The following is a 24,156-nucleotide window of genomic DNA, read 5'->3' as shown; positions in this document are numbered from 1 at the left end:
TGGGGAAGTCTTACACTAAGCCCACAGCATTTTTTTCACAAGTGCTTGTACAATGGCACAGACGTGAGCTCCTACGGCTTTGGCAATGTCAGATTTCGCTCAGTCTTTAAGAGTTTGCCTAAAAAGCATCTCATTCAACTGTCGCCAAATTTAACCCAGAAATCAAGAATTTTACTTCAGTTCTTCAAACAGGCAAGTAACTGGGAACAAAAAAAAAGATGAAATTCCAAGCTTTAGAAGATTATACAGTATTTTTCAATTTTTAAAGGCATAAGTGTGAAGTGAAAAAAAAAATTTGAAAAAATCTGCCGATTCCCCAGGAAACGATGCATGCCTGTTCAATGCAGACATGTTTTCAACATCACTGGGTTAGTGACCGAGACCTTGTTTTGTAATCCTGTCATCTGACCGATAATTAAGACAAACCGGTCGAGTTAGAGAGGACGCCTCATGACCCCTTTTAGAGATCAAGTTCTGCAAACAATCATCCCACTGTCTGCAACCTCAACATGAATGTCTTCAAATTCTCTTCGGAGAAGCACTTGAAATAAGACAAATACCCTCCCAAACATTCCCAGAAATTAGTGACTCATGCTTTGTGAATTCGTCTTGGTTTTGATTTGATTACCCTAGTTTTTTCTTTCCTTTTTCTGGTTTCTTGTATTCCTTCTCCAAAGTGGCGCCGCAACACACCCTAGAATTGTATATTTGAAGGAATTGGTATGGAAACCACACTGTTATTCATTGTAATCCCATTTGACCAATATCAATGTCGCACCTAAAAGGGCAGGACATGCACCCATGAAGACATGAGTCATCCGATTCAGGGAAATTCAAAAGATTCCTTTCCTTTTTTCAAGAGTAACTTCAGGAGAATTCTGTTTCTAGAGGCTGGGTATTCATGACCATCTCACTCCAAAGAAAATGCTTCTTCATGGTCAAGATGCGTCTCGAAATTGAGCAATGGGTAATTTATTTATTAACCATGCAACATCGGTAATGTTATGTTTATAGGTACACAACTGCGTTATTCACGAACAAGTCGTAATGATAGTTAGGTCATGTGACTGTCATCTGACCATGTGATGGTCATTATGTCACATGACAGTGTGAGGCTGCCTGATGAGGCTACTATCTGCCTGATGGAGTCAAGCAGTGGTTGTTTTTTTTTTTAAGAAAAGTATGAAGTTGGCAAACTACATCTTATAGAATGAAAGACCAAAGCATGTTATTTTTATTTTTCCACTGCACTGAGCAAGGATTAGGGCAATGGCTGACCGGGCTGAGTTGCTTCACCATGGCATAACCCCAACAATTATTATATTCCCTCTATGCGTGCGGTTTGAGGGCGCTATTTAACAAACAAAGCGTGACAGATTTGAAAACCAAATGCCTTCTTCCTTGGCACCAGGGTTGGAAGATATCGGTTACCTGCACGCCAATACACGATACTCGAAATCCGTCAAGTAGGAAAACACAGCTGCGGGCCCATATCAGATTCTATGCATAGTACATAACCAACCACGACAGATATGCAAATGATAATTAACTAATGATTAACCATGACCAGTGGCTCCATGGGTAGTTTGTACAATTTAACAAGAATCTGCTACAGACGAGAGTGAATTGGAAAATATCAATAATTTGGTGTTTAGCTTCAAGCCATTACTTTCAAATGTTCAATCCTAGAAGTGTTTTGCTCCGAGAAAGAAGTGAATAATAAAAGTTCTAATGAAGATATCAGGGAGTGTTTTTATGCCTAGGGTCACGTACTCCACCTTACTTTCATTGGAGTATTTTTATCGTATGAAAATTATGTTGGCCACTGAAATTATTTCTGAAGGCTGCTGGGTAAGTAGACATTTTTCACAGACGACAGAAGTGAAACGAACGGGATAATCTGTTATTACACTGGATTAAAGATTATTTTCCTCAAACGGTAATAAGTTGGAAAGTCTAACGTATGTCGCCATACCAATTCCCCCCTTGATCCTTTGATACCGACTGGCACGTTTTCTTTACAGTGAAATTCTTTTATTTCCTCCTTGGGTTTAAGTTGGGACAACCCCTCCTCGTGACGGCCCTGGAATTACAAAAAAACTCACCAGGATATGAGAGATCGGCCGACAATATCAAAGCGATTCCTCAAGGCAACTTGTCAGAGTGTATTGTGGTCAGAGAGATGCAGACCGCAAGGATAAAAAGCTGGGAAATATTTCCGTTTATTTGACAAGACCATTCACTCGGGGAGGCTTTACTCTATTATGAAATGAGGAACAAGGAATGGTGTTTAGTGGGTTCCTTGGCTTAGCGGTTACCAGTCATATTGCCATGCACTTTAAGAGAACTTGGCTGACTGTCAAAAAAAGAGCTTTCTTTTGACACCCAACTGGGTTTGACCAGGAAAGGACGTTTTGAATTATGAGCTAAAATCTTGGGCCAAATTATTTCAACAGGAGGTCCCTGGTAAGTTTTTAGGAAGATGAGGACTAAATAAAAAACAAGTAAAAGTTCCAGTCGTCAAATACAAAGGGTATGGAATCTGCCCAATTGGCGACCAATGCCCAGTTCAGAATGCACCGCCTTGGCGAGCCAGGCTTGTCAATCATGCTCTTGTTTTCTCATTTGAAACACAAAACATCCCTCCCCGCCTCTCCAGACAATTGACTTTAATTCCAACGGGCGTCCGTCCAACTCAATGAGGAAATGAATCCGATCCAGCAGAAACACTATCCCCCAGAGTCACATGGTAATGGCAGGATTGTCTTTGCTTACTGAATATAAAGTTCATTTTGCTGTTGTCTTTTTTCCCAAGCCGATTGACCTTTCTTAACCCTACACATAACACCATCTTGCAAGTTTTCTTTTGCAGTAAAATAGAGCTTGCACAATAAGCACAAATTAATTTTGTGTTTTTTCCCCGTTTTTAAAGTCAGAACCCCCAATTTATTAATTTTTTCAAAATCTTAAAAGCCAAAGTCCTAAAAGCCAAGAGAACATGTAAACTGAAAGAATCTTAAGGTCAATAAATATATCCCCTTGAGTAAAATATCTACAAAAGTGGAAATAGGCAGTGAACTATTAAAAACTAGCAGACTACATCCACTGTGTTTAACACTTCTTGATTATCATGGAACCAATAGTTCAAAGTATCAAAGAGACACTGCGATTGTTCATCACTGACGTAATAGTACTGACAATCAAGTTCAGTGTTTTCTGCACGACGGTTAAAAACGGTTTCTTTCAGGCCTTAAGAAGCAGAACTATGAACCCTCGTTCTTCTGCCCACTAATGGAGATGACTCTATTGTGGCATTATAAACAAACCCCTTTTTGTATATAATTCAATTCAACTCCAAAACATACAATTCCACTCACTGTAATCGCAGTTGTGTGGAATTTATTTGAGGGCAAAGTAACAAACAATCGAGAGAGAATAAAGTAAATTGACCGCATCCCCTCAAAAAAAAAAACCCATTCACGCTTTTCTGACTCTTAAACTGGGTTTAATTTGTCTCCCTGAACTTGCAACTGATGTGTTTAACCTCGTTGGAATTTAATGGGCAGTTGGAATGCAACAACACTTTGGAGTATTGATAATACATAGTCTGAAAAGGGATTCTTTATTTTGTATTTTGTGGTATTTTTTTAGTATTGTTTTACATTTTAGTTTACGTTTTGGAAGGGAAGCCATGTGAAAACATCGTCTGAGAATGTGGACAACGAGATAATGTATGGCATACTTCCCCCCAAGCATGAATGTTATCTTCACAAATGTTTAGGGATATCTTTTATATATATAGCAGCACCAGAGGAGCGGGGAAACCTCAAAACCACTTCCCTCTGGAGAAAAAAAACCTGTTATACAAAAGATATCAGGTAGCTTGATGTGGTTTTTCAAAAGCTGAAAGCATGCCTTCTTTCAAAAAGGATGTCAAAGGAATAAAAGAAATCACATAAAGTAGATGAAAGTTTGTGCATAGTTTCTAAAATAACTGTTTTTGTTTGCGACTTTCTTCTTCTTCTTTTTTCATGACACAGTTTTCTATAAAATAATATCCAGCAAGTAACAAGATTTATTTCTAATGTTTAATCAAGAATTCCATGTTTGCAAAAATATTATGAATTGTTTCAGATTCTGGTTTTTTTTTCTCTTCTTCTCTTCAAAGAGCATTTATGGAGATCAAATGAAGCATTTATTTCCAAAACGTGATATATATGCCATTTTTTTCCCTTTTTGAATTCTGCTTTCTCATGGCTGCCCACAGTAAATGTTGACAGGTGTTATATACCTAAACACAACTTAAGAATACAAAAGCAAAAAATGAAGTTTAGAAACAGCTGTTTAACTGTTTTATTTTTTAAAGTTTCATTACCGTTCACATTTTTCACTTTTTTTGAAATGGATATCACGTTTTTGGCACTCAACTCTTCAAATATTAAAATATGGGGCTAAGAGATTTATTTGGCTTTGGCATACAAGAGTTCAAAACTCATTCTGCCCCTTTTTTGGGCAAGATTTCAACAACGAAAAAAAATTATTCCTGTAGAAAGGAATGTTATATTGAAAAAAAAAATCTGCAAAGCAATGTGACAGCAAGTCGGCAAGCTTTCATCTGTCAAGTGACAGACTCACTCTGCTCCTATTGTGTTATTTGACATGAGAATTTGACATTGGGTCGCAAAACTTCTAAAGAACTTCACAGTCGATGATGCCAAAATAAATGGAAACCTCAACTTTTGTGGTCGAATATAAAGGGGGGACATTCCAGGTCTGGAGAGAACGAATGTAAACATGCAGAGTTTTAGTCAAAAACAATCTTTTCATGAGTATAAAACTGGAACTTTGAGAAAAAGCACAGATTTGACTACACTGACGTTTTCCTTTTCGCTACCAGTTGAATAAAAGAGGGGGCAAAAAGGAAATTTGTAGGACAACATAAAATGTTCCAAAATAAGAAATCTATTCACACTTTTCTGACATAAAATTGGGTTGGTTTTCTTTGCACTTGCAACCGATATACTTCAGTTTGTTTCACCTAAGGAGTAGAAATGCAAATGTCAGAGTATTGACTAATTAAATTAACTCTTTTTTACCCTAACCCCTTGAGCACTTTTACTAGAAAGTATCCTGAATCCGACAAAATCCACCCATTTTGTCATGCAAACAAATGTTGGTGTCCTGAGTCCATCAGAATCCACAAGTGTAGTACATACCGAACACACCAAACATATAGCTAAGGAGCTAAACTGTTGAGATCCTGAATCCATCAAAGTCCCCCAACTGCTCAATATGGAGGTATCCTGAATCTGCCGAAATCCTCCAAAACAGGAGTGTGGATTTTGATGGATTCAGGTACGTTTGGGTTAATGGACCAAAGAACTAGCTTTCAAAAATAATTGGGGAAAAAATGGAGATTGACAGTCAATTTTCCTTGTTTATGAGTGCTGAAATCAGAGCAGGTATTGGTTTGAGTAACTACATTTTTCTTCTCCTTACTGGGTTTAGATAAAATGAAAAATAAAACAGTTTTAACATACTTGTACCTTGGCCATTTGTGCAAGTACGCCTTGACTCTGTAGTGCCACTACGGCCTTCTGGGCAGCCCCGGCTGAGTCGAAATCTACAAAACCGTAACCTAGAGGGAGAGAAAGAATGAAGAGAAAAGACACATTGCTTGGATGCAGCAGTGGGGAGGGGGGGGGGCACAACACCCTTATTACTTCCCCTGCTTTCCTTCTTCTGGTGTCCCCTTCCCCAGGAATAACTTTAAAAAAAAGAAACTATCCATTGCCTTTGATCAGATTATACAAAATTCCCTATGGTATGTTGATGCTCACATCACCCCCACCCCCATCCCACCCTCAAACTGAAAAAAGATCCAAATTACACTTTTGGAAAGGAAGGGTCACATCCAAGAGAACATCTGTATTTTTTGGCTCGAAAAACAACTAAAATTGGGTCAGATGTCTCAATTATTTAATTGAAAATACTAAACATCAACAACAACAACAAAAAACACAAGTACATGTATCTGTACTTTTAATGGATTCGTTATGCAGTTTGCATTGCAAAATATCGGGACTTCCGGCGAGAGCGACTTGGTGAAAACAAAAAAAGTTGGTTGCATATTCATGAGGCAAACAGTAACACCTGTGTTTTGGAACACCCTTGTTTTCATAACATTATGGAGGAAATATGTTCAGGCTATGGACAAATACTTTTATCATTGCAGATGTTCCTTTCCCCGATACTGAGGAATTCACTGTTTTTAGAAATTTGTCATTTGAACTAAACACAAAGTAGGAAGCTAAGAGAATATGTAGAAAATGTCAGTTCTCTATTCCTAGGCATTTTATTTGAGAAATCTACCCTAACCCCCCCCCCCCCCATGAAAAAAACAAGGAACTCACCTTTACATTTGTTCGTTTGTTTGTCCATTATTGCCTTGGTTGAAATTATTTTTCCATAACTGCAAGAAAAACAGAAAGAAAGGGGAAAAAATCACTATAAATTATCCATATCATTACCACAGTATGAAGGCACTATAATTGTCTCCACCAAAAATGTAAAAAAAAATTTAAATGGATCAATGAATTTTAAACTGTTTCCTTAAACAAGAGCAGCTTTTCTCATAAATAAGCTTTACAAATTAGCTAAAATGTTTCCTACATAAACCATGGAGGAATAAGAACACACAGTTTGCTTTAAAACAGAGATATACCAGACAGGTACACATTCCTGAACTTAGTCTGAACTTTGGAAAAAGTAGAACACACAGGTAAACACCAACACAGAAAAAACTAGGCTACAAAAAAAGAAAAGATAAAAACCAAATACAAGCTTATCAATACACATTCCTAGGTATCGTTGATAAGTAATGATAACACATGATGAAGTATGTCCGAGCTGTTAGAGTAAACCATGGGAACGGATATTATCAGAGTATGGGGGGTCCTTTTCTCACTCTCAAATCAAGGGCGAAAAAGTTGGCGGAGAAAAAGTTGGCAAAGAAAAAGACCTCAAGAATCAGGGCAATGACCTTAACGGAGTGGAAATATTCCCATCGAGAAAATATTGCTCATGCTGGGCCAAGCTGAAGGGGGGGGGGGGGGCTAAGGGGGGGGGGGGGGCTGAGGGGGTTAGGTTTACTGCCCGGGAGCCTGCTAACCACAACAAGGTAACATTGGAGAGAGGGGGAAATTAATATTGAGGGAGGGGGGCCACAAGATATTCTGTGTTTTGGTTTTTATGCGTTGAGATTTCCTGGATTTTTTTCTTGGGGGGGGGGGGTTGATTTAGGGACTGCTGTGCTTGTACATATCATCTTAGAAGTTTCAATATGACATGAAACTTAAATTTTTTTTTTTAATTTTTTTATTTGTGTATCTGAAAGGGGTGGGGTCTCGTGTAGTTTTGGCATTATTGGAATTATTCTCACTGGTGTCATATGCAATTTGGACTCCTAGTCTTGTGAAATGTGGTCTCTAATACTTGTCACTAGTGTCCCAATTATCTTCACTTTGTAGTATATGTGCAATACTACGAAGAAATCTGTATATATCATAGAGTCTAGAATTCCCACCACACCAGGAATTACCTGTCTCCAACAAAAGAAAGCCAAGATACGATGCTGGAACACACCCCCCCCCCCCACCCCCAACAAAAAAACTTTGGTCCTCCATTACTTATCTACATCTTTCCACTATTTGTTACTAATAAAAAAAAATTACGCATGCAGCACAGCAATTCGAATACTCCATTTCGCCCCTGGTTAGGTGCGGAAAGTGTTGAAGTGTCAGTTTAGTTTATGGCTTCATGGCCAGCCAGCTAACAGCGGTGTGAATTTTCGCCGTCGACGAGCCTCAAATAATTTGATCGTAGATCTGAGCTTTAAACCCTGATCTGGCTTCAGGGCGTGGTATTAATATCACTTTATTATAACGAAAGCTCAGAAAATTCTCAAAATCCTTCCCAAAATGGACTCGTGCAATGTGTAGCGTTCGCAACTTTTGATACAGTTAAGTTGACGGATTTAATTTGAAAATCTCTGCTTGGCTCCATAGCTGACAGTACATTTACTGAACTGCCTCAAATAAAATTTAACAGCTAGACCTGTACCCAGCAGGATACACCTTTTATTACTTTTGAGCGTATATATGCAATCAGACACTCTAGGACATTGGTTACGGTCATCAAACTTTGGACCCTGAAACTGCTTGTTTTGTTTCTTCAAGCTAAAAACTGTGGTTTTCTTTTTTTACTTCAACGGAAAATAATCGGTACAATTCGGACCTGATCAAATTTCTGGTCCATCTTTTGATCTCACGGTCCATGTTGTTTACAAATTACAACATTTAAACAGAGTATATATTTTGCAATTCAAACAATCTTTCACAAAATCTCGTTAACCCTAACCTCCCCAACTCCATCAAAATCCATCCCCCCATCTTTGTGGATTTTGGGGGACTTGGTCCTGCAGGTCTGGTTTGACTAAATAGTGATGGAGTATGATGGACTTGGGCCTGGAGGCCTGGAGTGGAGGTCCAGTACTTAGTAAAGACAGTACGGAGTTAGGGTTATAAATGAAGACATCTTAACAGGAAAAAAACTACAGTACATTATAAAAATTAAAAAATTAAACCCAACACAAAAATTGCTATAGATGCACATATTTATGATTGGCTGGAGATTCTTAGAAAATAAGACTAAACCAACTTAACATAACTTGGAAAATGTTGATTAAGTTGCACTATTTGTTATGGTCACTCCCAACTGTACTTTCTGGGGGGAAAACTTCAGCCTCTCCCCAGTAACCCTAAACCCATTTGACACCCTAGCTAGACCTCTCTGGAATGTCCCAGGTACCCCTGTGCCTCCCCCTGGGGGCTCAATCAGGGTTCCCAATCTGATTTTAATCCCCATTTCTGGCCTGGATTCCAAAGCAGGCCCCCTTACTCTTGCCCGGAGGATGACCCCCATTACACCTTGTGTCACTAAAACTCAATCACTGGGTGACTTTTTCATTTTCAGAACTGAAAAAGGTAAGGAAAAAAAAGAAAGAATGACCTAGGCCATCGCAACTTGAAATAATGTTACTCCAAGAAATATTCAAGTCAATGTATTTCGATTTTCAAGAGGAAAGAGATGAAAATGTGTTTGGGTTTGGTATGTCGAAAGGCTTAACTGGGCTGTGCTGGGTTGATTTGGGTTTGGTTGGGTTGGCTTGGATTGGCTTGGCTTGGTTTGGGTTTTGAACTGGGCTGTAATGGGTTGATTTGGGTTTAGTTGGGTTGGGTTGGCTTGGCTTGGCTTGGCTTGGCTTGGCTTGGGCTGGGATATTCCTGGGCTGGACAAACACTGGACTGATGGGCTGGGCTGGGCTGGGCTGGGCTGGGCTGGGCTGGGCTGGGCTGGGCTGAGCTGGTGGGTTGGTTTTTACTGGGTTGGATGGGATGGGGTGGGTTTTATCATAGATAAGGCTAGTTAGGGAGAGAACAGGGTGCCTTTGCACTGACCCCAATGTGGAAATTTAGAACCAAGTTGTGGGGATTTTCTACTGTCCCCACAGCATCTTTAGTCCCCACAATAACTATCGTTTATCAGTAGAACCCACAACTACAGAACAAGTATATGTGAGGGAATGAATTTGATACGGTTTGGATTTAGCTTAATTTTAACCTGTCTCTGAACTGGCAAAAGTAACATAAACATACAGCTGAGCCAACAGTGCACCCCCAATCATAAGGAAAAGATCCACGATTGTTTAAAACATGAGCACAGCACAGTAGACTATTTTATTTTCCAACCAGGCCCTGAAGCTGGCCAGTGTAGCACACATCACACATCTCCCCCCCCCAAAAAAAACCCCAGAAGCGCAAATTGTCCATGTAAATTTATTCCCGGATCCAGTCTTGGGGATGTTTGATAAATAACTTCTCACCTATCCGTCCTAATCCCCTCGTCAACTCCTGGCACACAATTGACGAGCTTCATCAGCAAGGGTCTGCTGCTAATCTTGTATGCACCCTGCAAACACGCTCAGGCGTTTGCTGTTCTTTTTTTCTCTCTCTCTCTTTTCCTTCTTCTTTCTTTCTTTTTTTCCCCCCTTGTCTTTTTTTGTATGTCGTGATCGCCAAAGTTTTGTAGTTAAAGGTGTTATGGCTTGAGGCAAGATTTTCCGTTATCCATTTTGAAAGTGCAGAGGGGCAAATTTTGTTGCGTGTTAAGCATGTAAATCAGTGAAGCACGCAGAGTTTTTGCAGAGTGTTATGCCAAAATTCATGCTTTCAGCTGATCCTCATTTAATTTTGATTTGAAGAGATATTTCCCGCGGAGCAATTTTCTGCACTTCAACAGTTTCAATGAGATGCAACCTTGGGCATAAGTTCAGTTCGCAGTTAAATATGCTGCAACATACAAATATTGCTTAGCCAGAATGGGTTACCAACCAAAAATGAAATGTAAATCACACTGTTAATGTAACAGGTCCCCTGCTTTTTTTGCCAAGCACATCGCTTTGCTGAAGGCCATTCTCTCAGTTAAACCTTCATGTCATTGGACCCAGGCCATTTAAATTTTTATATTTTTAATCAAATTTGAATTTTAAATATTCCTATTAAAGTCATGCATTTAACATGGTAATGGTTTCTACCACTTTGAATACTTTTTAACATAGTGTCACTTTAAGATCCAACGTGACTCGAGCAATTCCAGCATCATAGATGAAAATGTAATGTCCGTGACAGAGCCAATTAACCATGATATCTATTTAATGATTCAGAGAAAAGATCCAAAACTCCTAGTCTGTAATCTCCTTGACCATCACTAGATGCTGGATGTATACGATTGGGGAAAAAAAACAGGTTTAATCACTGAGTAGAGCGTATCAAACTACAAAAAAAAGTGTGATTTGTTATGTCCATGACTCTGGATCATTGCCCATTTTTCCCAACCAAAGTTTTTTTGAACTTCACAATGTGGTTTTTACCATTTTGAAGTTGAACCATTTTTTTAGCACCCAGAGTGCCGCTTTAAGATCTGAAAAGACTTTCACATTCACCCGTAAAAGCCAGCTAAATGAATAAATCTGTGTGTGCAGTAGCTCATAGATTCCCCCGCTGTTTTCTTTTGAAAGGCGTGTGGAATGTTGATCCCCTAGTTTGAAGAGAGAGGGGAAAAGATTATGTGCTGACAAAAGCGCCTCCCAAACAAACTGGAGCAGTACTGTTTGGTGTATTTTCTATTGGTGCAAGGAATTGTGGTAGGACTTTTTGTAAAGGGCCCAGTTCCATAGAAAACCAATGCCTACATGGGTGAATGTATGTTGTGAGGGGTGCATTTATGCGTGGAAATCTCAAGATCTCAAGATCTGTGTATTTATCGTCATTTCTCAACTCGATTCACATTTGATCGAGCATTAAGAATTAGATTTTGATATTTTTATGCCACGGATTGGAACAAATACACTTTTCCCACAGATTTGTAATATTGTGGAAATGAAGTGTTAAGAGTGCAGGTTTTTGCGGGTTCTCATGTGGATCAGAGTTTGAAGAAAAATTAGGGGGGGGGGGAGAGTCATTCATGATAAATTTTGCAGGAATTGTTTTCGTAAATCATTGGCCATAAACAAGGCTCATATTCCATGTCAACATTAGTCACATTCCCAAACAGTTGGTAACCAAGTTACCCAAGGTAACACATGTTCAGGGAAAAAGAAATGTTTTCAATATTATGATGATTCGGGGAACAACGATGGTTATTATTTTTTCAATTGGGAAGCACTGTGCAATCAATTGAATTTCTTTATACTTTTTCCTGATGTGGTGTAAAAAAAATAACTTTCATTTTTGCTATTGTTGGGGACCCTGCAGTGAAGGTGTAGTGTTGTTGGCCCACATGTCCCATCCGGAACAATGCAGGGGTGCCTGGATCGGCACTGTAGGGGTGTTAATCATGTGACAAACTGTCACAGACTTTTTTTTCTTCGTTTTCTGAATCTGGAACCTTGAAACTTCAAATTCCGGAATAAAAGGACCCAGCTTGGTGATGTCGGCTCTTCAGCCTAGTTGGCTTGAAGGAAATAAGGAACTTCTTTTGATTACTTTGATCGTAGAAGTGACTGGGACAATTGACATATTTGTTGCTATGTGGATTCGGCGACCTTCAAAGGCACACAGGTTATTGCCAGGTTTAGCCTACCACTCTCATGTACTGTACACAATCCTTGGCACTATGGTCTCATCAAACACCGGTAGGCCTGTCACACTTACACCAGTGTGTGTAGTGCACAGGTCAGATTTTGAATTGTTTCTACCCAGGTACATGTACAGCCTCTCAACCCAAGTCCTGACCAGGGCTTGGATTTTATTAACCCATGCAGAGTGCTAGACCAGCGGGTTCCTGAAATATCTGTGCAGGATGCAGTGAAAGACCTTCTTGGTTCTACTGTTTCAGTTGGTCTAATACAACAAATGACTCTATGTCAAAAAATAAACACGATGGCTCATGAAGGAACAAGATTCTTAGTCCACTAGAATTTAAAAAGAAATCCACGGCTAGTTGTTTTTGTTTTCAATACTTGAGAGATATTGGTCAGTCAGAGCTTGGGTTCAAACTACAAACGTGGCTTTGTATAAAATAACCTCTCTAAACCGAATTACAAACAACATTAGTAGAAGGACTGTGATTGCATTGATGTTCCCGGTGGAGAAATGTCAGGGGACAGAAACTATGTTGCAAACATGATCCAGGATACCGAGTCTGAAGAGAATCTGGAGATTGGGGAAATCAGAGAGGATTGCAAAGGGATATAGCGACACCACATGGAAATAACGCCAATAACACAAGAACACAGAAATAGAATCCCTTGTGAGGAAGGAGATAGACAAGGCCTACGGTCTTAAGGAAACAAAAAGAGCGATGTTGTTTGGCAAGGCGGTAGGGACATGAGTAATCATCTGTATTGGATTTTCGACTTTATTTTAGGGGACTTTAGTTGGAAAACTGACAGTGGGACATCATTGGGGAATAGCCTGATTGAGGAAACAGAAAACGAACATGAACTTTTATCAGGAATCATTAACATTTCTAGTGCTAGGTGACATTTCAAGACTAACAACATATTGATCCTGTTAGTCCACATGGCCCAAGTCGACAAAACTTTCTGTATTAAGCAGGGCCAGTAGGTTAGCGACAGAGGGGCAGTCGTGCATCTGATCATTGCATTGAACTGAACAGCACTGTCTTGTGAGTGGTGCACTGTGCATGTGATGCGGATGTGGCTTAAAATATATCAAAACCCCTGGCTTCATCTCCGTTTCACCATGGAGGGTTCTTATTCCTCCATGGTTTCAAAACTTCAGGGGGGGGGGGAGGATTTGGTTTCCACCCCTACGAAAAAAATTGATACACCACAGAGTAGGCACATGCAAATCGCTCAATTCAGACTATTTGGGACTGTATTTTTGCCAATTTCACCGTGAGTAAACTGATGATTTTGGGATAAAATGAAAAAAATACTATTTTTTTGCCTGCTGGTGAGTGTGACTCACTGTGAGCATAGTGACAGGCAAAACTCACACATCATGTAAGCCAGAAACATGAATTGTTCCTCTATGGTTTACCACACAGATTTGACGGCCGCCAATTTTGTAACAACCTCTTTCACAATCCACATAGGATCGAGTTTTTTTTCCCCTCCATTTTCTTAATCCTACAACCTTCAAATAGAGTCAACGACCCTTTTCGTATCCCGGGTATTAGCTTAATGAGGCACGTCACGAAGGCAAAAAATCAAAACACTAAGAGTTCCGCAATGAGAAACGTGAGCTTTACGAAGACCAAAAGCTTCCTTGAGGAAAAAGCTGGGAGAGATAATTGGAGGGGAGCAATGAATTGAGGTCATTCAGAACTTGTGCCTTTGTGTTGTAATTGCCATTCGTTGAGGATACACAACGAGATCTTTGTTGAATGCTGTGGGGTATATGTGGCCGAGATTGTGTGCGTGGCACCGTGGTGACAATGTTGTCAAGCGCACTGGGTAATTACGGCCGAAAATAACAACATTGTAATGGAATGTTTTGAATCATAATTAAGCAATTTGTAGTGCCCATATATTTGCTCATGTCATTTAGTATAATGGACGCCATTTTCTCAGAACCTTTACAGATAATCAGGAACACAACGAATGCTTTGAAACCACAATATCCAGAATTAAAGGTAATTATATATACAACATTTGCAAACGTGTAAAAACAAAACTACCAAATTATTATGAAATACCTTACTTGACCGTAAGTGAATAACAGTCTCAAACATCCTGTGAAATCATGGCACCTGGTGTGCTGTCATTTTCAAGTAATGTGGAATTTTTTAATCAATTTCCAATGATGGTCAGCCAACCATCATTGGGAAAGAACCGACTTTTTTCAAATACTGCCCCCAAATTTAGTTAATTTACATTTTGTCTGCAAATGTCGGATGTGATTCAAGACTGTGATTGGTCAGAACACCATGGGGCGGGGCTTAATTGGGCGGGGCTTAACGGGGCGGGGCTTAATGGGGCGGGGCTTTACGGCTCGATCTCTTAACGCGCTATAAAACACAATCAAGCACAGCAATTGATCCTGCAAACTCAATGACATATCAACAGCGTAACTCATGAGCATACTGAATCCACAACTTTAGACTTATTCAGCACACCATTCAGAAGGCACTGAATGGTTGTTCTAAGTGCGAGTGCACAATAAGCTCTGGCCGTCTTGCATGAAATCTGTCAAAATGGTCCCGACCACCAAGTGACATGTAGAAGCTCCTCCAAGAGCTTAAAAAAGTATGAACTTCCACCAGGACATTCTTCTTAAAGAAGATCTCTTTGTAAACATTAAAACTGCACAGAAACTTATTGCATCATCTTGACCAGCCTACCCAAACCACAGAAATTCTAATCCCTCTTTGGCCCCTCCTCTTTGGAACTTTCACCCTGGGTGTCCCAGGCCTCCCCCCCCCACCAAACAAGCAAATCCCACTTAATCCCCTCTTCTGTATAGACTAAAAATAAACACCCAGATTGAAAAAGGACCTGGCATTCCAAAACGGCTTCCTAGTTTCCCCCCCCCCCCTTCTCCTGCCCCTCAACCGAAATGCAAAGCCGAAGCACATCGGAGCAGATTGACCACTCTCAATGCAAACAATCGCGCATTTTGTTTGGTTCCGTTTGACCCCAAATCCCCCTGTAAATTTTCCTTTTCTTCCTTTCTTTTGCCTCGACAGAAGTGTTGGCAGTTATCCTTGACTTGAACAACCACTAGTTCCCCTAGCATAAAAAAAATATTGCACAATGGTGGAGAGGTTAAATATTTGGCTAGAGCCCGGGGAACAATACAGTAGTGCCCTTCGGGTGCGGGGCAACTCGTTCTGTTAACCCTTCTAAAACCACGGTAAGGGGGTCGGATTGGTAAACCTTGCTGCGAAACCATGGCAGAATTTTTCCCTTGCTCTGATGATGATAATAACTGTTTTTTTTATCATGTGCACATTCCATCAGAAGTATGTTAAAATTCTCTCTGCATTCTGTCACACCTGAAGAAAATATAAATAATACTGTTATGTCTAAATAAGGCTAGTTTCCATTTTTAAGACAGAATTTTTCAAGAAACAGTCGAAGCGTGCATACATCTGCCCACTTAACATTGCCAACATTTTTTTGTCCATCATTATCAGCATGTAGGCCTAACAGACTGGCACTGAGTGACAAAAAACTTAAAATATAATTTTCATGAGCCTCGTAGTCCTAGTCCAAATACAGATACCATAAACCAGGGCCCAATTTCATGGCGCTCACATTAGCAGAAAAGTTGTACTAACTATAGCAGAAAATCGTGCTAACCTTAAGCACTATTTCATGGCATGGATGTGCTAACGGTTGCATGCCCATGCAGATTTCTATTGTTACATCACTGATTTAAGCCATGTTTTCCTCCGGGGTTAAGCATGCTTTTGCTGTGCTTACTGCTTACGGTCTCCATGATATAGACGGAGGCTCTGCTAGCAAAAAGTTGTGTGCTTAGCGGTGCCAGGAAATTGGGCCCAACTCAAAGCAAAACCTGATCACACAAAAACCCTCTAGAAACCTTTTTTTTTTAGTCACGATTCTATCCTTGCAAAAAAGCACACAAATGCATGATCAAAACTGAAACCAGGAAACTGCATCTAACATTTGTCATCCAATAAAAAGAAAAATTGCACACAAAAAACCTCTATGAAAAAAAAAGGGGACAAAAATTCCAGAGTTGACGGTCGTTGTATAACACTTAAACCTACCTCCAAACAATGAGTGTATTTGTACGGTGGAGGCCCAATAATGGATTTCCTGCGTATTCTAAAACTGAATGGTGCTTTCAATGGCTGAAATTGTTGGAACAAGGAATCGCCCAAGGGTCCAGCGAACAATAAATTTAGTTTTGAACTCTGAAAAGTTGGTATTTGCCAGGAAATAACAACAGGGCGGTTCTGTAATATTTCCCCCTTTGCGTGTATAGAAATGGTGTCCTGTAAATTTGTAGTACAGATGGGGCCGATGAAATAAGAGAACAACCTAAATAAAAATATTCTGAAGTCAAGGTTTTAGATGGAGGCTTGGTTTGTAAAATCACCACTGCTACAACTTTTAGCCCTGCGCCTGAGAGGCTCATACCATAGAAATGGCCATGCATAGGGGTGTTTCACAAAACATAAAGAAAAACCTTTGAACAAAATCTTTGGAATGTTGTCAATTTTTGACTTATTTTGACTTTTTGACCAAAAAGGTATTTACGAATAGGAATAAATATGTGCTTGGACAGATTTAAACAAGTACGTTTAAAACCGGCTAGGGGCCTGGTCACAGATAATTGGCTGAGCCCATCAAAGCTTTTCCTGTTTATCTAAACTTTTGCGCCAATTCCAGGAAGCTGTTGAAACACATTCCAGGGATGCAACTAACTGAAACTAATAAGCAAGTTTAAAAGTTTTGGTTGATCAAGCCATTGTCATCAGCAATGCAAAACCCACAATCCGACATGAACCGTTCCAGATTTAGGCATAAAAGCTCCGCCCACCTTTGGTTTGTATACATTTCTTGCAGTGCATGAGACCCTGTTTGACTGAGCTACCACGGTCACCTGACCAAAAGTTATGATCTCAATGCATATTACTGTACCCCATACATATTCATGATCGAGAGCCGAGTTCTCACTGGTCCATTCACCATCACGTGTCAGCCACTAGTTTTTCTGTTTACCAAGCGCGCACGGGAGGTTTCATGCACAGGTTAAATACATGTACACCTGTGTAGTAGACTATTGCTTTACTACGCATGCATTTTTCAAAGCAATCGTGGAACTAGCACACAGGGGTAGTGCACACCGGCGAACATCGCCCTAGCAGCATACAGCAGCTACATGAAAAGATGGGGCACAACAACATTTTGCTGAGAAAATTTATGCGTAACTTCATGAAATGTTTGTAAATATGCATGAGGTATAGTCAAACAAATAAAACATGGTTAAGTTCAGGTGGATATTCGATATTAGCTCCCCTCGGTATTGGAAGTTGACAGACTAGTTCCCTTGCTGCCAATACCTCAGGGAGCTAATATCGACTATAAACCCTCAAACCGTGTTTTATTTGTATACTGTTTGATGGAGAGTATAAGGAAGGCCCACCCCCCCCCTTCTCCCTTCACCCCCCCCCAAAAAAAAACCCCACTCCTTCGCTAAAGAAAAGTCTTTAATATGAAACCACTTCTGAACAAACGGAACGTTTCCCTAAATGACTTCCATGAGGAAATCCCATGCGATAACCCATTAAATATTGGAATGGACAGGACAAACGGTGGCCTCTGTGGTGAACTGAGCGTAAAATTTCCTCTTTTCAGAGCTGTGGTGTAAAATCCCCTCCCAAGCCCCCATTACTTTGGCAGACTTTCCTGTCCGGGTAACCCTGAAAAAATCTGTTAATGCTTTCACTTCTCTCCGGGATTTCAAAGTAGAAGAGAGAGGAACAACTGATGGCTAGATTTATGGCCAATAAAAACAAATTCACTTAAATCGGACAGGTTGTCCAAAGATTTTTAGTGTCAATAATAATACAATAACAGAGTGGATTGACAGATAATTTGTCATGGGCAACTTGTTTCCCAATTCTTGGAGGGCTCAAATGTTCAACTTTAAAGCCTAACTTCCTCCACCCCATCCCCCTCCCAATTTATTTTTGTTAAATATGTTGACAAATATCTGATAAGAATGGAGGAAAACGCATTAATTAATTGACTGCTATGTGGTTGAACATGGAAGGGTTTTTTTTGGTGGAGGGGTTGTTTTGTTTTGTTGCTGTTGTGCTTTTTGTTGTTGTTGACACACTAAGTGTGAGACAATATTTGAGAGATGCAAATGTTGTCCCATTCTTTTCCACAAACTTGACAAGTGACTGTTCTAGATTAATGAAATTACAGTCTCCAAGACATGATATACATAAAACAACACTAGACATTAAACAACGGCCCAAAACTTTGCCAAAAAATCAGTACAGGACGTCCATAACTTATTGGAGACAAATAAAAAATTCCCAGTTTCTTTAGACACAACATGGACCCGAAGGCAAAACTGCAGAATGCCCCACTGAATGTACATTGTTAATCCTATGAAAACACAGTGGCTTAAAGCACCAATTTATGCGTCTCCTCTGTTTAATATACGCATCAGCGCAAATCCCCCAAGGAAGGTTCCAGCAAATTGGGAACAAAAACTGCCGCCAGAAAATAAGCTTGACTATTTCCAAGCCCCTGGAACAATCCCGGAATCTTCTAGGATAAATTATCCATGCATTCTAAGGAGTTCGGACTTCTTGTAAATGATAGGGGGAAAACATACTTGATAAAAGCTGGTTTGAATTTCAAATGCAAGATACCCTGTAGAGAAGCTACGGTAGGCCCAATTTCATAACACTGCTTAGCATGCTGTAAGCGAATTTCAGCTGGGAACCAGTCGAAAGCAATACACATCACATTTTGGCTGGTGACCTGCTTTTTTTTTGCTAAGCAAATACTGCTTCGTTCTTAGCAGACCCAGCCCCTGGCCTGACTCATCTTCTATGTGATGTGACTGTCAGCCATCAATAAGCACTCAAGCTTAAGCAGCAGAGCGCCCTCTAGTTCCCGCGCAGAGCCTATGATCTTACCGAGATGTCACACAATACATTGAGTCATCGAAACAAAACGAACTGATAGGGGGAAAAAAACAACCAGAAAAAGCAATATGAGGAAATATAAGCATGAGCCACACAAAAAAATGGCCATGTTTAGATTCGGAAGTCTGACAATCTATCCCTATGATGCGAAATCCACACTCCTAGTCTTTATATTCTCATCGTATAGTTTAAAAGGAAATTCCCTGAGGCGGTGTGGTGTGTGTGTTTTGGCTGGAGTGTCGTTTTTTTTATCGGTTGAAGCGAAGCGACTTAACGGGCCGGAGCGAGCGATCAATAAGTTGCTCTTCTGAGCCGAGAGGGAGGTGGCATACTGATTATGGTCGCAGGGAAGCAGGGAGAGATGGGTGTCTAGGGAAGAACCAGTACATCACTCCAGTTTGAAATAATCGAACACAGGTCATTAAATATGAAAAATGTATTTATAATCCTGATGATCGGTCACACGTGGGCAGGTACACTGTTCGAAGATGGGGTTGGCACTAACGTTAAGCAGAACCCATCTCTTATTTCTAAAAAAAAAACCAAAACACACAATCTCTTATTTCTACAAACAAACAAAACACTACAAGACAAACAGACAGATGAAGTATTAATAACAAGTGTAAACAGGAAAAGAAAACATAAACATGTGTAAGGAAATGAGAGTTCAGGCGCTGTCTTTAAGGTCCTCCATTAAAAACTAATTGATGTTCTGTCCACGTATGGCCAGTATCGCCAGCCCTGCATCTGATGGTTTACCCATCTGTTGGCGCTCGGGCCTTTGTACTCTGACGCGCCAGCCCCTGATGCTGACAGGGTAGAAAATGACCACACCCCTGGGAAAAAAACTGACCCCTTGTATATGACCATTAGATGTGAACTTGCCAAAAAGGATAAACAAATTGCACGCGGTTTCATCGAATGCTGTGACGTGTTGAGGTTGTAAGCATAAAAGACAGACTAACTGCACATCATCAATTGAATGACGAGTCGCCCGGCTGTCCCCCCGGAGGGTGGGGGGGGGGGGGTGTTCGCCTGTCTAGGACCTCTCGCTGAAAGCGGTAATACTTAAGCCTCGGTTCGTTTACCGGTGATCTCAGTTTGGCTGCGCATAATGCATTGGGTTGGGGGGGGGGGGGGTGGGTTGAGAGGAGAAGTGATAAAAGTGATGAATACATCCCAGATCCATGGTAAATAAAAGAGTTTTGGGTGCTTGGAGATTCAGATTTAAAAAAGAAAAAAGTCAATGTTTGTTTCAAATGTTGGAGATCTGAATTTTGCTATGAATTCCTCTGAGATGCAGCTATTTTAACAATAGGCTATGCTGATGAAACAAACATTAATACTCTGGATTTTCTGTATTAACTGCATCACTACTCGAAATGTTTAATGATTGAAACCTCCAATATTTTGTGTACACCAATTGTCAGTAGGATGTTCAGAATTCTACTACAAAGACTTCATGAAGTGACAGGGGAAAAAAGGAGTTCTAAACATGACAACTTTACATACCAGAACAATAGTTTTACAGGGGAAAATCAATCACATGGACAAAATAAGGCCCTGTTAATGTTGCCTATTAATTTATGGTGGTATTATCAAGTCTACGGCAAATTATAATACCATTCTCATAAAATCTCCCTGCACGGATACATGTGTGCACTAGGAGGATATCGACAGCATGCACTGTGTACATTTACTTGTCTGGCCAACGCGGCGTGTCGCCGCCGTGCACACATATTCAACAGCTCTCATCTTGTTTTCTCTCAATAACATCTCTCACCCTGCCTGCCGCAGGTCTACCCTGGGCATTCGACAAAGCCCAGCTTACAATTACAACTCTCTGAGAGGATATTTTGTTTAACGAGAAATCGCGACACCCTGTAGCATCACGACTTAGCCTGTCTTATCCCGGCCCTTCATGGGGGTGGGGGAGTAGGGGGGGGTGGGGGTGGGGGAGGAGGGAGGGGGAGGCAAGATGAGCCAGCAAGCCAGACAAGAATTCTCTTAATAAATCATTTACATTATTGATGGAGGTCATTCAGAAAGCAGCACGAGGCAATATCATCACGGGACACTCAGTATACATTACATTTGTTATGGGGAATTTCCATTATTATTTTTTTCTATTCAGTTGGCGTGCTGAAGGTTTTAACTTGAATTTCTTCTTTTTTTTTTGTCTGGAAATGATGTTCATTACCGGAGGGCTGACTGAGTATGTAATTATGAGTGTATTGGAGACAAGGGACAGCTGACTGGGAGTTCTCGCAGAGCTTGATGACGCCACAAAATGAGATCGTTAAAGACGTGTTGAAATTCAGTTTCTCAACAGCAATGGGAAGTGAAATTTTCATACTTCATTTTGAGGAACGAGAGAAAATATTTTGTCGCAACCCCCTTCCAATCCAGATCCACGATTGTGTGTGGCATGTGCAGTAATATTTTTGATGTAATCGAGGATGTTGCGGGGCAATACGCTACTTTGATGTAGCATTAATTTGGATGGATTATCAGAAGTGTTGCAGACACTCCCCCCCCCTCCCCCAAAAATCTTTAATGTACCATTACTCCAACATTTAGCAGTCATGCGCTAGGTGGAAAGAGCACCCCCAACAGTTCACGCATGGACCCGATAGATAGTGAAGCAACACCATTAGAAAGATAACACGACTGCCTCTTTAAGATGCGTGTTGTCATCATACATGCAACAGCATCTTCAACAGGAAGTGGCCGTGTCAGGCATCGGCGCTGATCTATCTGCCGTGTAGCAGGTTTGTCAATTGCTGCGTTTTGAGACCACCAAGATATGGCAAGATTGCCTCTTTAAGATGCATCTCCTTATAATACCAGACAACGACGTCTTCAACACGCACCGTGCGCGATGAGCTCCCTGGTCACAGGAGTGGCCAGGTCACGCATTGGCGCTGATCTATCCACGGTGTAGCCAGTTTGTCAATTGCTGCGTTTTGAGGAGACCAAGAAATGGCAAGATTGCCTTTTTAAGGTGCATCTCCTTATGATACCAGACAACAACATCTTCAACACGTTCAACACGCTCCGTGCTGTACGATGTGATCCCCGGTCACAGGAAGTGGCCAGGTCACGCATCAGCCCTGAGAAAGACCAAGATATGGCAAGATTGCCGCTTTAAGATGCACCTCCTTATAATACCAGACAACGACGTCTTCAACACGCTTTGCGCGCGTTGAGCACCCCGGTCACAGGAAGTGGCCAGGTCACGCATCGGCGCTGATCTATCTGCCGTGTAGCGGGGTTTGTCAATTGCTGAGTTTTGAGAAGACCATGGGTATTTTAGGGGATATATTAAGATCCCATGTGTGTGAATATGGAATGGTGTTAACAAGCCGACCGTGGCAAAAGTAATTAAAGATACTGTCGGCTGAGCGACATAAGGCAAATTATTCTATCGTATGACAACTGTAAAATGTGGTTGTGTTTTCCTTTTTTTTTCTTTTCTTTTTTTTACCACTGGTTGAAATTTAATGATGCATTCATTACATTTATGGTGTGTTGCTCATTACTTTTCCTCAACATTATTTTTGTTGTTTTTGTTGGCAGGCTATAGCACATTTGTTAATTTTTCTTGGTATGTTTCTGCTTCCAAGGCACTGGCACAAGAAGATTTTCTAAGTCAATAGATATGGCCATGCCTTTTTCTGTGCATATTGATGGACCTAGAAGGAAGTTATGTCTCTCAAGTCATCAACAACCTAAATCACAGAAATTAAGAATTAAACAACCAGATTTTCAAACGATTTTTAGTTTCTCAAACACAGTCTATTCCAGAGAAGAGATTTGATGATATTATCCCCACAAGGAAAATTAGCTTGACACAGCTTATTTATAGGTTGGCCTCATTTCCTCGTCTTCTCGCCACAGCTTAATGATGCGTGGCAGTTAGCGCTTTTTTTTTTTTAAGTATCCTTTTCTCCTCGACTGATAGATGTTCATATTTCCATAGCCGGAGATAATGAGATGAGTTGGGACACGGGTCTCTGGGGTGATTAGTTTGGAGTCTGGTCGAGTTTTGACAAGCGCCAAATGTTGGGCATAAATTGGCGGCAAAAGTGTGGCACGTTACACCAAAATGGCCATGGTGTCAGACAGTCTTATCTAAAGTGTTTTCAACCGAGGTTCGAATCCTGACGGAGGTTTTAATGTCCATGAGCATGACCTTTACTGTAATGTAATTGGCATATATTTTAAGAATGATCTCAGCTATGGGTTGAATATCAGATGAGTGCTGCCTGAGAGCAAATCCTTATTTTTTTTATCAGTATAGAGGTTCGAATCCTGACAGAGATGCTTTGTGTCCATCAGATACTCTACCATAATTGTCATACATCTTAAGGAGGATCTCATTGACATCCATTGACATGTTCTTTAAATTTTGGGGGGCCCAGTACAATTAGCGTTAAAAGTACGACCTTGCCGTGCATACAATTGCAGTGTGAGTGTTTAATATTCTGCTACATATTCAACAGGGCAAGGTGTTGCATACGTGTGCGGGCTGCATTCATTTTAATTTACGAGTGGGACCTTTCCACCTATGGATGTTATCAAGAGAGGTTTTCTTTGTTTTCAGGATCCGAAACTCTGCACCTGTGCCCAAGTAAAAACAGCTTCGTTGTCATTTGCCTATCATAGCAACTTCATTACATGTTCGGGTCGTCAAATGTCCCCCAACAACTTCTCAAACAAAACCAGACAATCTACCTTTTTCCCATGAAAAAACCACTAACACACCTCATCAAAATATTTATCTAAATTCTGACAATAACATTCTTCACATTTAATCTAGTCTTATTACACTGAGGTGACCTAATTATTCTTAGTGCTTCAAGTATTCTCTCAAGAAACCCTGAATTTTTTTTTTTTTTTTTTAAAGTCTTGCCATTTAATTCTGAG

The 24,156-nt window shown here is 40.4% G+C and overlaps 1 protein-coding gene across 4 annotated transcripts in view; it reads right to left on the bottom strand.

The window, feature by feature from the left end:
- The window catches only part of LOC119719172 (RNA-binding motif, single-stranded-interacting protein 1-like), a 56,300-nt gene that overhangs the window by 20,706 nt on the left and 11,438 nt on the right, over positions 1-24,156 (bottom strand). For 3 of the 4 annotated variants that reach the window (XM_038188517.1, XM_038188520.1, XM_038188519.1), the window contains exons 3-4: positions 6,414-6,472; positions 5,541-5,638 (exon numbers count right to left, since the gene is read on the bottom strand). In XM_038188517.1, coding sequence (XP_038044445.1) covers positions 5,541-5,638; positions 6,414-6,472 — 157 coding nt within the window. The remainder of the gene's footprint in view (positions 1-5,540; positions 5,639-6,413; positions 6,473-24,156) is intronic. The other variant, XM_038188518.1, reaches the window with a different exon arrangement.

This window comes from Patiria miniata, unplaced genomic scaffold, assembly GCF_015706575.1.
Source record: "Patiria miniata isolate m_02_andy unplaced genomic scaffold, ASM1570657v1 HiC_scaffold_8, whole genome shotgun sequence".
Taxonomy (NCBI): domain Eukaryota; kingdom Metazoa; phylum Echinodermata; class Asteroidea; order Valvatida; family Asterinidae; genus Patiria; species Patiria miniata.
This window is presented reverse-complemented; position numbering and strand designations above follow the sequence as displayed.